Below are 19,244 nucleotides of genomic sequence, written 5' to 3' on the forward strand. Positions count from 1 at the left end.
AATTACCTAATTACCCTAACCTGCCTAATTAACCTAATGAAGCCTGTAAATGTCACTTTAAGCTTTTAAGCATGGCAAAGATAAAATAAATCAGTTATTAAAACTATTATGTTTAGAAATGTGTTGAACAAATCTGCTCTCCGTTAAACATAAGCTAAGAGAAAAAATAAACAGGGAGGCGAATAATTCTGACTTCAACTGTATATATTGAGGACAGTCGACTGTGTTTTAAATATCAGTCTTATTAAACATTACTAACACTTGTGCTTCTGTGTTGAATTAAAAACAGCATTCATTTCTTTAAAGGTTGTTCTGACCACACACTCTTGTCTGGCAGTGTGGATCTTGTGGGGGTGTGTGTGCAGTTTCCTGTGCTTAAATTTTTTTCCAGTCTAATTTCAGCATGTTTTGTTGTTTGTGTGTGTGTGTGTGTGTGTGTGTGTGTGTGTGTGTGTGTTTGTTATTTTGGTTGCAGGTGGTACCACGCGTGTCTGTCCCGCAGTCAGGCTGAAAACATGTTGATGAGGGTCCCACGTGACGGTGCTTTCCTTGTTAGGAAGAGAACTGAATTCAACTCTTTCGCCATTTCCTTCCGGTAAACTCCAAACTGCTGCTTTGGCATTAGCTTTGAGCCATTTTAAGTGCATTTTGGAATATATCAATAAAATCAAGCTACATGGAAACGCTAAGATGTGCAAAAATGTTGAAAATGCACATTAAAATGATATGCGCACAACTGAGCAGGATAAACCTAATATCAAATTAAGAGTAAATGTGTATAATTTACAACAGAAACACATTTACTGAATAAATTCCAGCATGTTCATTGCAAAAAGTCATGTGATTCTGTTTTAATAGATCATGTGATGATAAACATGTGGCATTAATGGACAAGCCAGCAGAGCGAGCACATTGTCAAAGATCTGAAATGTTGTTTTGGTCTTTCTGAAATCCCTCAGCTAAAAGTCTGTCATCACAGTGGTTCAGTATTATTATCATATGATTATTACCTCCAGAACTGTCTTGAGTGTCTGCGCTCCCAAAGAGCATCTCACACTGACAAAAGCCACAGCATTGCTTTCATTGCGTTTCATCCTCTGAGGCACAACTCATTTACAGTGTTGGGCAAGCTACTTGGAAAATGTAGTGAGATAAGCTACTAGTTAATCTACTTAAAATTAAGCTTAACTACACTAAAAGCTACCTGCCCTGTGAAATGTAGAATGCTAAGCTAAAAGCTACATGCCAAAATTAGCTTAGCTACATCCAAACTATTTTTGTTTTCCATAAGCAACTTCAATCCAAGTCAGTTCTGTCTTAGTGATCAGTAAATGCGGCAAAATTGTTAAATTCAGTTATTTACTGCAGTTAATATGCTTTTCCAAACAGAAACAAAGTTTACTAGACAACAAAAACAAAAATTCAAGAACTACTGTGTTGCGCATTTAAAATATTATAGTAATATATCGTAAAGGGAAATATATAGGAAAGTGTATTGTAATGTGTATATAGTGTAATAGTATTTACAAGCTATATAGTTTTATTAGTAAGTATCGTGAACTAATAGCAATTACAATGGCATACTTTAGCTTTTAAAGTAAAAAAAAAATATATATATATATATATACACACACACAACAGTTCTGTCTGGTTCTCGAATCTGATAACCGTGATATATTTAAGTAATATCAGCACCCGTACAGCCTCTTTACCCTTTGTGTATTACTCCGCCCACATACAGCCAGCAAAGAGCAGACACGACAGATCTAAAGTTTAAAAGATGCACGCTCAGCTGTTTAACTGTCAGCTTATGATTTGAATCTGGAAGAAAGTAGTTCCTCATACAAAATGTTTTTTGAGACTCTCCATGTTTGATTTTTTTATATACACAATTATGTCGTCAAACTGTTGTATAAACGCAATATCACACTCGTAGCAGTGCGATATGGTTGTATATCGGCACTGGTGGGGGCACTAAGGCACTCGGTCTGTGGCCTCGTGCCAACACACGCCTCCCACCAGTGCCGATATACAGCCATATCGCACTGCTACTCGTGTGATAATGCTCATATATCAAATTAATGTAATTACTTCCCTATAGTGTTGTACACTACAATATATTAAATATAACAGAAATAATTCCTAAATGTAGCTTGTGTGGACGCTACTGCACTACTTACTTTAAACAACGTCGCTACTGAACAGCTATTATATTTAGAAAGTAGCGACGCTGCCGCCACACTACTGAAAAATGTAGCTTAGCTAATAGTGTCACTACTTGTTGTGATGGTATCACAACTAACACTGCTCATTTATTCTTTATAGGCCCACTTTGGCGTCTACTAAATATCGTTTTTCTTGTTGCCATTCGCCGACATTTTATCAGGAAGTGATGATGTTGTTCTCTTTTACTCATTGGATGGAAACGCTGCTTTATTTGCAAATGTTTTATGCGATATTCCAGTTTTGTGCTTAAATCTAGGTCACATCTTAGGATGTAAACATGGAAAAACATACAGTACAATAACATTTTAAGAAATATTAAAATATTACATTTTTAAAATATTTAAAGCCAAAAAATATCTGAATTAACCCTGCTGAAAAATCCAGCTTAAACCAGCCTAGGCTGGTTGGCTGGTTTTAGCTGGTTGACCAGGCTGGTTTTAGAGGGGTTTTGGCCACTTCCAGGCTGGTTTCCAGCCATTTCCAGCCTGGTTTTAGCTGGTCAGGCTGGGAGATGACCAGCTAAAACCAGCTTGACCAGCCTAGCCAAGCTGGGAGTCCAGCCAAAACCAGCTATATCCAGCTTAAACCAGGCTGGTCAAGCTGGTTTTAGCTGGATTTGGCTGGTCATTTTCCAGCCTGACCAGCTAAGACCAGGCTGGAAATGGCTGGAAACCAGCCTGGAAATGGCCAAAACCCCTCTAAAACAAGCCTGGTCAACCGGCTGAAACCAGCCAACCAGCCTAGGCTGGTTTAAGCTGGATTTTTCAGCAGGGAAATGCAACAACCAACTAAAAAATATTTGCAAACGATCCCGGACGAGCCCCCGATTACCTGTTTTAGATTTTATAGATTTGACATTGTATTGTTATATTTTATTATGTTTGCGCCTTTGTTGTAGCTTTGCTCATCTCTTCTGCTTTGCTCTGCCAGGGCTGAAGGGAAGATCAAGCACTGTCGCGTCCAGCAGGAGGGACAGACGGTGGTTTTGGGAACCTCGGAGTTCGACAGTTTAGTCGATTTAATCAGTTACTATGAGAAACATCCACTGTACCGCAAGATGAAGCTGCGCTACCCCATCAACGAGGAAACACTGGAGAAGATCGGCACTGCTGTGAGTCCTGCTGTACATTATCTGTGCTTAATCAAACAGCTCACTCTAACGTGCCCAGGCTCGTTTCCCGGATTGTTTGAGAAGTGTAAGTGTGATAAATTGGGCTCAGGGACGGTTCCGTTGGCTGGCCCTGGCCCGGCTAGAAGAGGTGTGCCAGAGTGCGCTTCACTTGGGCTTTGGCACGGTACGCTTGTAGTTTGAGTGCAAAGCCTGCCTGAGCCCAAACCTGAAGACGAGACTTGACTTAATCATTCTTACTGTGAAATTAACGCAAACTGTTGTAGATTAAAGACGGGTCCGGTTTAAGGCAACTGTATATAGTGTGAGCGAGCCCTAACATTTAAAGAGCACCTATTATACAAGATGTACAATAAGTCTCTGATGTAGAGATCTGGACAAAATTTTGAATCCGGCTTCCGCCAGGTTTTAGCCCGTACCCGACTGCTCCCGCTCATGTTCAGCATTTGTTGTCCCGCTGCTTGACCTGCCCCATTTTCTACCCGGCACGTAGAACAAAACCGAAAACCACCCAGCTGTACAGAGTCCAGCCAGCCTATAACAAGCTGTCTGTATAAACACACACACACAAACACACACACACACACACACACACAGACAAAGCTCTTTCTCTCATTTGCGCACACACACACACCTCTCATTTGCACCCACACACACACACAGCAACAAACAAGCTAAACATAGCATCACGCTGTCACAGGACACATGCAGACCTCTAGTCTGATGTCCCCAACTCGGGGACAACTGATGTGCCCAAACTCGGTCCTGGGGGATCCGGTGTCCTGCATATTTTACTTCCAACCCCAATTAAACACATCTGAACCAGCTAATCAAGCTCTTTCTAGGTATACTAGAAACTTCCAGGGGGTTGTGTTGAAGGACGTTGGAGCTAAACTACAGGACACCGGCCCTCCAGAACCGAGTCAGGACACCTCTGCTCTAGAGCATGGGTACCCAAACTGTTTAGTATGAATGGCCAAAATCCAAATATCTTTGAGAGTTGTGGGTCAAAGATAAATATAACAAACTATATTACATTAAAGTTGCCATGGGTAATTTACTAATTTATATCCCGGTTAACAGCCCCGGATTGCTGACTTTGGTTTAGGATCCGATCGCAGCGGCTGCCCGAAACCCGGTGATTAGTACAGTAACTTAAGTAGCTGTGTTATTCAGACACCTCACCCTCTATCGGAGACTAATGTTGGCAGGTATGATTTAGGCGGAAGTGACAAACTACAAGCCTTATATGTTTATATCGGTTTTCTATATTCTAAATATAATGTTTTGTCACTGTTTTGGTGCGCACTAGCTTATAGCTATCATGCAAATGAACAATACTGATGCTGACATCTAAAACACTTTATTTTTATTTCATGGGACATTTAAAAGCTCTGATGAAGCGCTCGTGTATATGATCAGGATACTGTAGGCAGTTTGACGGCGTGCGGACTGAAACGTTGACGTGTGTGTGTGTGTGTGTGTGTGTGTGTGTGTGTGTGTGTGTGTGTGTGTGTGTGTGTGTGTGCGTGCATGTGTGGGCTGTTTGAATAGGTGTTTCCATGAGCTGACTTTAGTCGACTTCCTTCATCTGACTGTCGTGGCAGATATTCAGCAGTTCCTCAGAATGAGCTCCAGCCTTAACTCTATTATTAGTGTGTAGAGAGGAACCGTAGGCCTGCTGTGATGAACACTGACCACTGAAATCTCATGATCTGCCTGAAATCAGCAGCAGCCATTGGTTGATGATCGGTGGATGATCAGCGGATTGGCTGATTTTTTTTTTTTTTTTAGTACAGTTGAGGTCAAATGATCACAGTATTTCCTATCATGTTTTTTCTTCTAGAGAAAGTCTTATTTGTTTTATTTCGGCTAAAATAAAATCAGTGTTTAATCTTTTTAAACCATTTTAAGGTCAATATTATTAGCCCCCTTAAGCAGTGATTAGTTCTTTAGACTATCCAAAATAAATATTGTTATTTATTGACTTGCCTAATTACCCTTACTAGCTTAATAAACCTAGTTAAGCCTTTAAATGTCACTTTAAGCTGTATAGAAGTGTCTTGTAAAATAGTATTTACTGTTATCATGGCAATGATAAAATAAATCGGTTATTAGAAATGAGTTAATAAAACTATTATGTTTATAAATGTGTTGAAGAAATCTGCTCTCCGGTAAATAGAAGTTGGGGAACAAAATAAACTAATAAAAATTAGCTAATAATTCTGACTTCAACTTTACATGTTATTTTATTCATACTAGTTCATTTAGTTTACGTTAATTTCCGTTTTTAGCCTTGCGATTAATAGTATACTGCAGTATACTTATCACAGACACGGAATAAATTATATTTATTTTATGCATCTTTTTTTTATTTAAATTTGACCAATCAGATGGGGCCTTACTATATTTAGCTCCACCTCTCCAGTGGTTGCTGTTCTGCTATTGGCTGGAGCAACTCAAAGCTAAACCCAGAACTGAAAATAAACACTAATGGCAGGAGTCGAAACAACAATCTGAGTCAGAACATCTGCTGAGGTTTTCACTCATGCATAGTGTTTCAAAGGCTAACGATCTAGATGCAAAGTCTAAAGTGTATGATTGCGAGAGCATTAAGGTTGTGTCCGAATCCACTTTTGCTATTTTAAGGATGGAAAAATACTCTCTGTGCCCCGGCGCATGGTCTAACAGGGCTGTGCTTATTCTCTTATTCTCTTAATCAGTTCTGGGTGTGTTTTAAGTATAACGTGCTTTAAACCAATCAGAGTCTCATCTCGCATTCCCTTTACCAGTCAGTTGTATGGCGCATTTGCCATTTACATGGTGGACTTTTTAAGTGGAAAAACTGAACGCTTCACTAGCAAGAAAACCATTCAACAGAGCATCTGCAGCACGAGGATAAAGAATGAGCCTCCTCCATTCAGCCTCTTTACTTTTTCCTTACTTTATTTGTACTCTTTACTCCTTTACTTTGGTGAAGTAAGGAAACAGTGTTGTACTCACTCCACTGAAGACATGCATTAGCTCACATATTTAATTCAATTTGTTAAGTGCAAAGATTTGCTTCAAAATTATTTCTAAAGTCAGTTCTGATTTCCAGCAAACAAATTAATTAACAATAATATTAAAACTTGATCAAACAACTGAGTTATTTTTAAACACGAGTCCTGTTCTTATTCCCCATATGCTGATGCAGATGTCTCCAAAACCCCACAGGTGGACAAATCTAAACTTGTTTTAATTTAAGCAAAATAAATATGCAGATAATAAATAATAATAATAATAATAACAACATTATAATAATGCAGATTATCATGAATAAACTGAAAAAGCCCCCCAAGATGAAGAAGGCATGGAGGCAGTGGTGTTTATATTTATATAAAAAATATTAATGTTTGTAACATTTTAATTCTATAATTGTTTTTATATGTAAATATATTTGTGTTTTGCTTTAAATCCTGTGTGTATTAATCGATGTGTAAACGTTTGGACCTGCATAGGTGCATAACTAACGCGCTCAGCGCTGGACTTTACAGCAGTTTTAGTTGGTCAATGGCAGTCTATTTCAGTTCCTCAAAATAGCAATGCGCCTTAACACACCTCCTTTATAGACCAGCACAGCCATGAGTCCACAAAGTGGCGCTAATAGATTTGTATTGTAGTGCAAAACGGGAAAATTACAGTTGCGCTGGTCTGAAAATAGCGAAAAATCACGCCAAACACACCTATTTGTAGTAGTGTATGGCAGGGCCCTAAATGTTTGACAGTTTTTCTAATCTAAATTAGAATGAATTAGATCTGAAAATTATATTGTATCTGTTTATTTTAATCTCAGTAAAACAAACCTAAGAATAAACACTGCTAATAAAAACACATTTACAGAGGAAACTGTTATATATGGTAAGAAATATCGCAATACTCAACCAATATGGTGTATTTTTCCAGCATCCTGAAGCCCTACTTAATAGTTTGGTCTCTAATGAAGGTGTTTGTCTGAATGTTTGTGTGCAGGAGCCTGATTATGGGTCTCTGTATGAGGGACGAAACCCGGGATTCTATGTGGAAGCCAATCAGATGCCCACGTTTAAGGTAAATCTGCTCTCCATTCACACGACAACAGTTTTTTTTAGACTATGTACAGTGTGTGTGCATGTGTGTGTTCTCATTCTGTGTGTGTGTGTGTGTGTGTGTGTGTGTGTGTGTGTGTGTGTAGTGCACAGTTAAAGCCATGTATGAATACAAAGCCCAGCGGGATGATGAGCTCTCTTTCATCAAGAACGCCATCATTAGTAACGTGGACAAACAGGAGGGAGGCTGGTGAGTACCACAGTAACTCACTTTACCACGCCATTTTACTCTGAGAAACTTTTACTTGTCGTCTTCCAAAGTAAAACATTCACTATTCACTAAACGCTTCACTGGTTTAAATTAATCCGGCAGAGCGAGTGTCCAGTAAATGTTTCACTGATTCAGTAGATTTAGTCAGAGTGACCAGTGAATGATTCAATAGATTCAGTCCGAGTGTCCAGTTAATGATTCACTTATTCAATAGATTCAGTCAGAGTGTCTGGTTAATGATTCACTGATTCAATAGATTCAGTCAGAGTGTCCAGTTAATGATTCATTGACTCAATATATTCAATCAGTGTCCAGTTAATAATTCACTGATTCAAATGATTCGGTCAGAGACTGTCCATTAATAACTCACAGATTCAAATGATTCGGTCAGAGAGTGTCTAGTTAATAATTCACTGATTCAAATGATTCGGTCAGAGAGAGTTTCCATTTAATAATTTACTAATTCAAATGATTCAGTCAGAGTGAGTGTCCAGTTAATAATTCACTGATTCAAATGATTCGGTCAGAGACTGTCCATTAATAACTCACAGATTCAAATGATTCGGTCAGAGAGTGTCTAGTTAATAATTCACTGATTCAAATGATTCGGTCAGAGAGAGTTTCCATTTAATAATTTACTGATTCAAATGATTCAGTCAGAGTGAGTGTCCAGTTAATAATTCACTGATTCAAATGATTTGGTCAGAGCGAGTGTCCAGTTAATGTTGGACCGATTCAAAGGATTCAGTCAGAGTGAGTGTCCAGTTAATGATTGACTGATTCAAATGATTTGGTCAGAGCGATTGCCCAGTTCATGATTCACTGATTCAAATGATCCAGTCAGAGGGAGTGTCCAGTGACTTATTGATTCAAATGATCCAGTCAGAGGGAGTGTCCAGTGACTAATTGATTCAAATGATCCAGTCAGAGGGAGTGTCCAGTGACAAATTGATTCAAATGATCCAGTCAGAGGGAGTGTCCAGTGACTAATTGATTCAAAGGATCCAGTCAGAGGGAGTGTCCAGTGACAAATTGATTCAAATGATCCAGTCAGAGGGAGTGTCCAGTGACTAATTGATTCAAAGGATCCAGTCAGAGGGAGCGTGCAGTGATTGATTGATTGATTGATTCACTGATTAGAATGATTCGGTCAGAGCGAGTGTCCAGGTAATGATCCACTGATTCAAATGATTCAGTCAGAGTATGTGTCCAATTAATAATCCACTGATTCAAATGATTCAGTCAGAGCGAGTGTGTCCAGTCAAGGATTGTCAGAGCCGGTGTCCAGTTAACAATTCACTGATTCAAAGTTTAAAGGATTCAAAAAGTTTTTCTAAATTGTCCTAAGAGAAGAATAAGTGTTGAGTATTTTTAAAGACAAAGAGGACAAATTTAAGACTTGAGCAAGTTAAACGGACATATATCAATAGTGTTTTTTTTTCACATTCTGACTAGCCGCAGAGGATGTGGATGATTTTATATCTGTTGTCAACAATATCACATTGCTGTAAGTGTGAGTTTGTAAATTTCCTTCTGAAAACAGAAACAGGTTGCAGTTTATTAAAATATAGTGGCAGACCTGTTGCACAAAGTGCCCGAATACCAAAATAACACAGAACTGAAACTCTCACTGTCTTAAATCAGATTACTAAGGTGGAAAAGGTCTATCCTAAAGACTGAAATAACAGACTTAAGACTTGTTTTTCGGCTTTAAAAACATTTTATTTGGCTCATTTAGATCTACCATGTCACGTTGTGTTTATTGTAGCTGATTTTTGTGAATCTCAAATATTTGATGTCAGAGATGCAGGTGAATGGAGTTATTGTCTTTAAAAATATAGAAGCGAATCTGAACTGTGTGTAACTGCTCATCGTGCTTGAAATGAAAATGAAATGACGCCGTCATGATTGATTTGTGGTGAAATACATGTTTTAGGAGACATTATTTTTGGCCAATCAGAGCATAGTGAAGCGATCTGACTAATCAGAGAAAGGTAGAGCCATCTGACCATTCAGAGCATTGTAAAACGATCTGACCAATCAGAGCAGATTAAATCTGACCAATCAATGTAGGTTGGAGCCATCTGAGCAATCACAGAAGGTAGAGCCATCTTTTCAATTACAGAAATGTAGAGTCATCTGACCAATCAGAGAAGGATAGAGCCATCTGACCAATCAGAGCTGAGTAAAGCACTTTGATCAATCAGAGAAAGGTTGAGCCATTTGACCAATCAAAGCGGAGTAAAGCAGTTTGACCAATCATTGTAGAGTAGAGCGATCTGACCAATCAGAGAAAGGTAGAGTCATCTGACCAATCAGAGCATAGTAAAGCAATCTGACCAATCAGAGAAAGGTAGAGCCATCTGACCAATCAGAGCATAGTAAAGCAATCTGACCAATCACAGTAAAGCAATTTTACCAATCAGAGAAAGGTAAAGCTATCAGACCAATCAAAGCACAGTACAACAATCTGACTAATCAGAGAAAGCTAGAGCCATCTGACCAATCAGAGTCTAGTAAAGCAATCTGACCAATCAGAGAAAGGTTAAGCCATCTGACCAATCAGAGCCTAGTAAAGCAATTTGACCAATCAGAGAAAGGTTGAGCCATCTGACCAATCAGAGCAAAGCAACCTGACCAATCCAAGAAGGGTAGAGCCATCTGACCAATCAAAGCAAAGCATCCTGACCAATTCAAGAAGGGTAGAGCCATCTGACCAATCAGAGCAAAGCAACCTGACCAATCCAAGAAGGGTAGAGCCATCTGACCAATCAGAGCCTAGTAAAGCAATCTGACCAATCAGAGAAAGGTTGAGCCATCTGACCAATCAGAGCAAAGCAACCTGACCAATCCAAGAAGGGTAGAGCCATCTGACCAATCAGAGCAAAGCATCCTGACCAATCCAAGAAGGGTAGAGCCATCTGACCAATCAGAGCAAAGCAATCTGACCAATCAGAGCAGAGTAAAGCAATCTGACCAATCAGGGAAAGTTAAAGCCATCTGACCAATCAGATGCTTCACTGTTAAATAGGAAACTCACACAGTTGTTTCCTGGTTTATAGATGCCAACTTGCTAACAGTTATTGCTGTTGTTTTTGTATGAACAGGTCTTTATGCTGGCTGTGGGCCAGTATTGTTGAACACATTGCTGTTTTTCCTCTATTTATAACCACAGACACACACACACACACACACACACACACACACACACACATACACTATCTACATTTCACACTGTTTACATTTTGAAAGCATTACTGTCTAACTAGCCAAAAGTCTGCTTTACTAGCCTAAAGTGTTATTATCATCTCTGTGCTTTGTGTGTTTTGAACTCATTGGCCGTTTCTCTTAAATGAGTTCAGAAGCACACCAGAGAGCTGAGAGTATGTGTGTGTGTGTGTGTGTGTTTGTTCCGCACAGGTGGAAGGGTGACTGCGGTGGAAAGAAGCAACTGTGGTTCCCGGCCAATTATGTGGAGGAGATCAGCCCGACGGCGGTGGAGCCCGACAGATCTGTGAGTGTGTTGTGTTGTGGTATGCTGTCATTTGTTGTGTTATCTGGACTTGTGTTGTGCTGTGTTGTCTTGCGTTGTGTTGTTCTGTGTGATGTTGTGCTGTGTTGTTGTGTCTGGGTTTGTTTTGTGTTGTACTGTCCTATCATGTGTTGTTGAATGTGTGTTGTATGCGGCGGTGCTGTGACCTTTATTCTCTCTCTCTGTGTGTCCACACGTGCGCTCTGCAGGCCTCAGAGAACAGTCCTCTGGGAGATCTCCTGAGAGGAAGTGTGGACGTGTCTTCCTGCCAGATCGGTGAGTATATCCGTGCATGTGTGTGTGTGTGTGAGCATGTGTTAAATAAGAAAACTGTGGGCGTGGCTTGTTTTGTCTACTGCGAGCTGATTGGCTGCAGTGAAGTGGGCGTGTCATTCAGAAAGATCTGGCAAAGGGTTTGGAGAGAGTTGTTACAGCCTAACAGACTCCACCGGCTCACCATTACTGTTTGATGTCTAAACTGACAGCTGCAGGGGCGTGGTTAAGTATGTTAGCCCCGCCCAATACCTCAGAGAGACCTAATCTGAGAATATAGCTGGAAACAAACAGGAAGTGCATTTCCAGATTTCAATTAAAGATTATAAGGGCAAACTATTATTTTCTTAATGACATGCACAGATGAATTGTTCAGCACACTAGCAATGTAAGCTAACAGCATCAACATGTTAGTTTTGATTTCATGTTTACTTTAAAAAGGCCTAAGTCTCCAATATAACTCGTACAAGCCTCCAGATACCCTGATTAATATTCGAGCGTGTGTTTGTTTGCGTGCGTGTGTGTGTGTGTGTCCTGCAGTGGTCAGACCTGAAGGGAAAGGCAGTCGTCAGTTCGTCTTCTCTCTGGTGCCGGTGGCGTCTCCTCGCACCGGTCCTGTGCTGGACATCGCAGCCAGCTCTCAGGAGGAGCTGAAGGACTGGGTGGTGAAGATCCGAGAGGTCACCATGACATCTGAAGCCAAGGTACAGCAGGACAGTAGAGCTGCACACCATGCTAACAATCGGACAGATTTGAAGTCAGAATTATTAGCCCCCCGCTGAATTGTTTACTCAATGTTTATTAAATGAAAAGATTATCTCAACACATTTCTAATCATAATAGTTTTAATAACTCATCTCTAATAGCTGATTTATTTTATCTTTGTCATGATGACAGTAAATAATATTAGACTAGATATTCTTCAAGATACTAGTATTCAGCTTAAAGTGACATTTAAGGCCTAACTAGGTTAATTAGGGTAAAATCATAGATATATACATTAGATGTCGCCTGGCCTGTTGTTGTCTATTGGATGGAATGCGTCAATAGCGCCGCCATCTTGGTACAGGGTAGCGCTCCTTTGAAATGAATGCAGGACCAAGGTACAGTGGAGGACTGTTGCCATCCAAAGCCAGAGATATACACACATACACATATATCTGTGATCGGGAGTTTTCCTGTATGTTAGTATGTCATTTTTTTTTCTAATTATGAAAATTATAATTTTACATCACTTTTCTACATTGATGGATCAGTGACCGCACGGGCATTCCTGACAAAAAGCTTGTGTTTGTGTGTACAGAAATGTACTATTCACCCTCCCTGTTAAATCTGATCTAATCATGTCCTGAAACACAGCTCCTCTCCTGCTTTCACTTCTCATACTGACGGAGGGAGCGATTCGTTTGTGAATGAATCCCCCGAACGACTCTTTCACTAACGTTAGCTGACAATAACACAAGTTTCTGGCAGCGCAGCATCTCGTTGTCATATTTCTTTTGCATTGTTTGCTGATTTTATTCAACAAAACTAGCATAAGCCGAGTGTTTAGTGCGAGTTGGAGCTGCTTTGCCGTATGGTGAATGCAGTAAGTGACTGTTATCATCAATAACGTGACCTGATTAGCACAAAAGTTCAGAACATACAAAAACAGAAAAAAACTTAATATTACCTATGAAATGTTCTGCCTTTGTGCTTTGTTTTCTTTGTTTGCTCGTTACTACACCCGTAGACAGCGCTAAAGTCCAGCATCTTCACGTAATAACACTGCCTTGACTAGTGCAGTTGAATGACATTTGTTCTGGGAGCACTGTACCAATGTGGCGGCGCTATTGACGCATGCTCAGGGTCCCTATGCGATATCTAGTGTATATATCTATGGGGTAAAATTAGGATAATGAGGCTAGTCATTGTATAACAGGGGTTTGTTCTTGAGACAATCTAACACATATATAGATTAAAGGGGCTAATAATATTGACCTTAAAATGTTTAAAAAAAATTAAAAACTGCTTTTATTCTTGCGGAAATAAAACAAATAAGACTTACCCCAGAAGAAAAAACTATTTTAGGAAATACTGTGAAAAATTCCTGAATCTGTTCAACATCATACTATATTTGAAAAAGAAAAACAAAGGTACAGGAGGGCAAATAATTCTGACTTCAGCTGTATTTACTTTATTTATAGGACGATATTTGCCAACTGTATGAACATCTGGAATCTGTGGGTTCCAAAAAAAATCACAATACTGAGCAAATAATAAATATAATATTAATAAATAATTATCAATAACTGAGAATTCACCAACCTACGTCACACATGACGTCACACAGGTTCAACTGTACATAGCGGTTGCAAAGAAGAGACTGGTTACCCCTGCTGAAAAATCCAGCTTAATCCAGCCTTGGCTGGTTGGCTGGTTTTAGCTGGTTGACCAGCCTAATTTTAGAGGGGTTTTGGACATTTTGGATGGAGGGGTTTAAGCTGGACATGGCTGGTTTTGTCTGGACTCCCAGCCTGGTTAGGCTGGACAAGCTGGTTTTAGCTGGTCATCTTCCAACCTGACCAGCTAAGACCAGGCTGGAAATGGCTGGAAACCAGCCTGGAAATGGCTAAAACCCCTCTAAAACCAGGCTGGTCGACCAGCTAAAACCAGCCAACCAGCCTAGGCTGGTTTAAGCTGGATTTTTCTGTAGGGAAAATAGCAAGCATGTGGTGTTGTGCAGTAGGATGCCAAAATCGAAAGTCCAAAAATAGAAAACTTAAGCTTTACCATACACCACACTGCTTTTAATGCCAACTGCAGACGTCTTTGGCCATCATAAGAGCTAAATGGAGTGAGGACCTAATTAAAAATGCTTCACCCGCTATGCTGAATCATACACATTACTCGTTTTTGATTTGCAGCAATGATTTCAGCATAAACAGTTAAATATGGAGAATTAAACTGCGGACACTGAATGCTCAGGCTGAAATGTAAACATGTATGTTCACATACCCTGCCGTACAGGAGCAGTGTGCTGTCAGAATGCAGTTGTTCTGCTTGTTGATGATTATCCAGGCCTTGTACAGATCCGTCTTCTTTCCTTGTCTTTGGCTAGGCAGATCCTCAGTTTTTAGCTCTACATAGTTTTGAATCTGGTCATCATGGAGCATTATTTCCTGCACATGACCACACAGAACAACATTGTAAGCATCCAAAGACTTGTAGATCTTTAACTCTCTCTTGTAAAATCACTTGGAGTTTTAATGAGATAGTTGTATATTTGGGGCTGGATGCTCGGCCATTTCATCTCATCCAGTATCCATTGGGAAGGTGCTATCGCCAATAGACCTGTCAGACGAACGCCGCTCACTTTAAAGTTAATTTTGCTGAATAACTGTACTTATCACTGGTTGACGAGCTGTTCTAATACACTGAAAGCATTATGTAAATAATATATATAATATGTAATCAATATAACTTATCTCTAATACAAACTCTCTACCGCATCAGATGTCATTCCCTTGCTGTAAACGCTAGCGCTGCAGTTTTTTTCTTCTGCAACCTCTCTGTGCGCACATCCTGAATGTTTTTCAAACCGTTAATTCGTCTATTATTTTCCGTTTTGGCCATTTGTTCCCAGAATGTTTGGTTTCCATTTGGGCCCAGAATTTTTCCTTTTGAAGCATCACTAATATTCACAGTAGGACATTCACAAAAATATGAGCTCTCATTACTATTCTAATGACTTTAGGCTTTATAGTCAAGTCTATCATTTTTAAGTGTACTATGAATTTCTGGCTAATGCTGAAAATACACCCACACAGCGTATGACAGTGGAAACATAAGCATAAATGTTTGATGATATCTATTGACTGTGTGTTTTTCTGTCAGCTTGAAGAGGGGAAAATGATGGAGAGAAGAAAGAAGATCGCTTTAGAGCTGTCGGATCTGGTCATCTACTGCCGGCCGGTTCCTTTTGATGAAGACAGTAAGAAAACAGACAGCAGCTTCACGTTCACACACACTGATGATGACTCCTGAACCTCCAGTGCCTTTTATGCAGGTCAAACGCGAAGAGATGTTAGCTTTGCCTGTGTGAAAAGGACACATGTTGTTTTGGATGTTGCTGATTAAAAATGTATAAACTAAAACCTAATCTAAGAATCAACTATGAACTGTAAAGACTGGTTTAAAATAACTTAACAACTTAATACAAAATTACAACCAAAATCGCTTAGTTCAAAGCTTTGAAAACCAAGCATAATGCAATATAGAACAAAATAAATATTAATTTAAACTAATTAAATAAAAAATGGGTGTATATGTGTAAGATTGTAGATGAATGGATGGATCGGTAGATAGAGGGATAGATTGATTGGTAGTTGGATGGATGTATAAAGAGATGGATGGATAGATGGTAGATAGATAGATAGAGAGATGGATTGATAGATAAATGGATGGATGGAGAAATTGATAGATGGAGAAATTGATAGATGGATAGATAGATAGATAGATAGATAGATAGATAGATAGATAGATAGATAGATAGATAGATAGATAGATAGATAGATAGATAGATAGATAGATAGATAGATAGATAGATAGATAGATAGATAGATAGATAGATAGATAGATAGATAGATAGATAAAGGGATGGATAGATATATGGATGGGTGGATAGATAGAGAGATGGATAGATAGAGAGATGGATAGATAGATAGATAGATAGATAGATAGATAGATAGATAGATAGATAGATAGATAGATAGATAGATAGATAGATAGATAGATAGATAGATAGATAGATAGATGATGGATGGATGGATGGGTGGGTGGGTGGGTGGGTGGGTGTGTGGGTGGGTGGGTGGTTAGATGGATGGATGCATAGATGGGTGGATAGATAGAGAGATGGATGGATAGATTGATAGATAAATGAATGGATGGATGGATAGATAGATGGATGCATGGATAAAGAGATGGATGGATAGATGGGTGGATAGAGGGATGGATAGATTGATAGATAAATGGAAGGATAGATAGATAGATAGATAGATAGATAGATAGATAGATAGATAGATAGATAGATAGATAGATAGATAGATAGATAGATAGCCACACAGATAGATAGATAGATAGATAGATAGATAGATAGATAGATAGATAGATAGATAGAGGGATAGAGGGATAGAGGGATGGATATATTTATAATAACAATATTTGTAAAATGTATCTTTTATATTTTGTGTCTTCTGTCTTCCACAGAAATTGGGACGGAGCGCGCCTGTTTCCGGGACATGTCCTCCTTTCCCGAGACTAAAGCAGAGAAGTATGTGAACCGCGTTAAAGGGAAGAAGTTCCTGCAGTATAACCGTCTGCAGCTCTCGCGGATCTACCCGCGCGGCCAGCGCCTCGACTCCTCCAACTATGACCCATTACCCATGTGGCTGTGCGGCAGTCAGCTGGTGGCCCTCAACTTCCAGACCGCAGGTGAGAAGACCAGGAGTCACATGGAGAAGTGTTAAAACTATACTGTTAACTAACCTAGACTGCCATCTGCCTTTAAACGCTAGCCTAGAGCGCCGTCTGCTGTTATAAAACTAGCCTAGAGCACCATCTGCTGTTAAACGCTAGCCTAGAGCGCCGTCTGCTGTTAAAAACTAGCCTAGAGCGCCGTCTGCTGTTAAAAGCTAGCCTAGAGCACCGTCTGCTGTTAAAACTAGCCTAGAGTACCATCTGCTGTTAAAAACTAGCCTAGAGCGTCGTCTGCTGTTAAAAACTAGCCTAGAGCGCTGTCTGCTGTTAAGAACTAGCCTAGAGCGCCATTTGCTGTTAAACTAGCCTAGAGCGCCATTTGCTGTTAAACTAGCCTATAGCATCGTCTGTTGTTAAAAACTAGCCTAGAGCGCCGTCTGCTGTTAAAAACTAGCCTAGAGCTCCATCTATATAAAATTAGCCTAGATTGCTTTACAAAACTGACCTGGAGTTCCACCTGCTTAATCCAGAGCATTTCTCAGTATTTATGTTCCTTCCGGCTGTTGTTCTGATCAGGTTCTGTGGTGTAACGCTGTGCTGGTTCTTCTCAGATAAACCCATGCAGATGAACCAGGCCATCTTCATGCTGAACGGCAGGAGTGGATATGTGCTGCAGCCGCCCATCATGAGGGATGACAACTTCGACCCGTTTGACCGCCACTCGCTCAGAGGAGTGGAGCCCATCACACTCAGCATAGAGGTAACATTATCTTTTAAAATGTCACATCCCCCAGCAGCCCCTCCCTTTCACCAGCAGCTCCAGCCCTGAAGTGGTCCCACCCTTTCACGAGCATCCCCGCTCATTCAGTAACCCCTCCCCTTCAACAGCAGCTCCTCCCCTTAAGTGGTCTTTCCCCTTTACCAGTGCTCCCCCTCATTCAGTATCTCTTTCCTTCAACAGCAGCCCCTCCCCTTATTCAGTAGCCCCTCCCCTTCAGCAGCAGTGCCTCCCCTTATTTAATATCTAATTTCCTTCAACAGCAGCCCCTCCCCTTATTCAGTATCTCCTTCCCTTTAACAGCAGCCCCTCCCCTTATTCAGTAGCTCCTCCCCTTCAACGGAATCTATTCCTCCTATTTAGTTGCTCCTCCCCTTTGGCACATTACCTCCCCTTATTCAGTAGCTCCTCCCATTCAATGGAAACCCTTCCTCCTATTCAGTAGCTCCTCCCCTTCAACAGCAGCCCCTCCTCTTATTCAGTAGCTCCTCTCCTTCGGCAGCAGTGCCTCCCCTTATTCAGTATCTCCTTCTCTACAACAGCAGCCCCTCCCCTTATTCAGTAACCCCTGCTCTTCAGTAGCAGCCCCTCCCTTTATTCAGTAGCTCCTCCCCTTCAACAGCAGCCCCTCACCTTATTCCGTATGTCCTTCTCTACAACAGCAGCTCCTCCCCTTATTCAATAACTCCTGCTCTTTGGCAGCAGCCCCTCCCCATATTCAGTAGCTCCTACCCTTCAACAGCAGCCCCTCCCCTTATTCAGTAGATCCTCCCCTTATTCAGTATCTCCTTCCCTTCAACAGCAGCCCCTCCCCTCATTCAGTAGCTCCTCCCGTTCAGTAGCAGTGCCTCTCTTATTCAGTAGCTCCTTCCTTTTAACACTGGCTTCTCCCCTTATTCAGTAGCTCCTCCCTTTCTGTAGCCCCTCCTCTTTCGTGTGTAAAGCTGTGAGTGTTCGACATTACACACTTCTGTTTATAAGTTTGATCCACTTTTGCTAGATTTTCACCCACTCTACAGAATGCTGTTGAAATATTGTACTACACAATGACCTAGAATAGGTCATAGGTGTGGGATTTATTAACCCTGTCTGTTAATTAGAATATATGTAAGTTTATATTGTACTCTAAACACTAGACACTTCTTTGTCCAAGTGCACAACAGTCAGACCAATAATTGGGAATGTGAGCAAATGTCAGCTGCTAATGTATGAAAGTGTGTTTGTATCCTTCAGGTTTTGGGAGCGCGTCACCTGCCCAAACACGGTCGAGGTATTGTTTGTCCGCTCATCGAGATTGAAGTTTGCGGAGCAGAATATGACAATGCCAAGCAGAGGACAGACTCTGAAGGTGAACCACCATACAGAAGAACATCTTTAAAGGCTCAGTTCATCCAAAAAACGAAAATTCTGTCTTTATTTACTCTCCCATCACTGGTTGTTCATAGAACAGTCATTGACTTCCATGTGTTTTGTTCTTAATATGGATGTAGACTGCTTTTATCCAACATTCT

General features: G+C 40.4%; 1 protein-coding gene across 7 annotated transcripts in view; it reads left to right on the top strand.

Moving 5' to 3' along the window:
* Window positions 1–19,244, top strand: part of plcg1 (phospholipase C, gamma 1) — an 81,644-nt gene that overhangs the window by 53,617 nt on the left and 8,783 nt on the right. For all 7 annotated transcript variants that reach the window (XR_012398260.1, XR_012398259.1, XM_073938161.1 and 4 more), the window contains 11 exon segments: window positions 476–595; window positions 3,157–3,337; window positions 7,367–7,444; window positions 7,569–7,672; window positions 11,114–11,207; window positions 11,435–11,501; window positions 12,039–12,202; window positions 15,375–15,471; window positions 16,746–16,970; window positions 17,567–17,715; window positions 18,967–19,081. Coding sequence is in view for 5 of the 7 variants with exons in the window: in XM_073938161.1 (XP_073794262.1) it covers window positions 476–595; window positions 3,157–3,337; window positions 7,367–7,444; window positions 7,569–7,672; window positions 11,114–11,207; window positions 11,435–11,501; window positions 12,039–12,202; window positions 15,375–15,471; window positions 16,746–16,970; window positions 17,567–17,715; window positions 18,967–19,081 (1,394 nt within the window). In the remaining 2 variants the exon portion in view is untranslated.

The sequence above is a fragment of the Danio rerio genome, chromosome 23 (genome assembly GCF_049306965.1).
Source record: "Danio rerio strain Tuebingen ecotype United States chromosome 23, GRCz12tu, whole genome shotgun sequence".
Taxonomy (NCBI): Eukaryota; Metazoa; Chordata; class Actinopteri; order Cypriniformes; family Danionidae; genus Danio; species Danio rerio.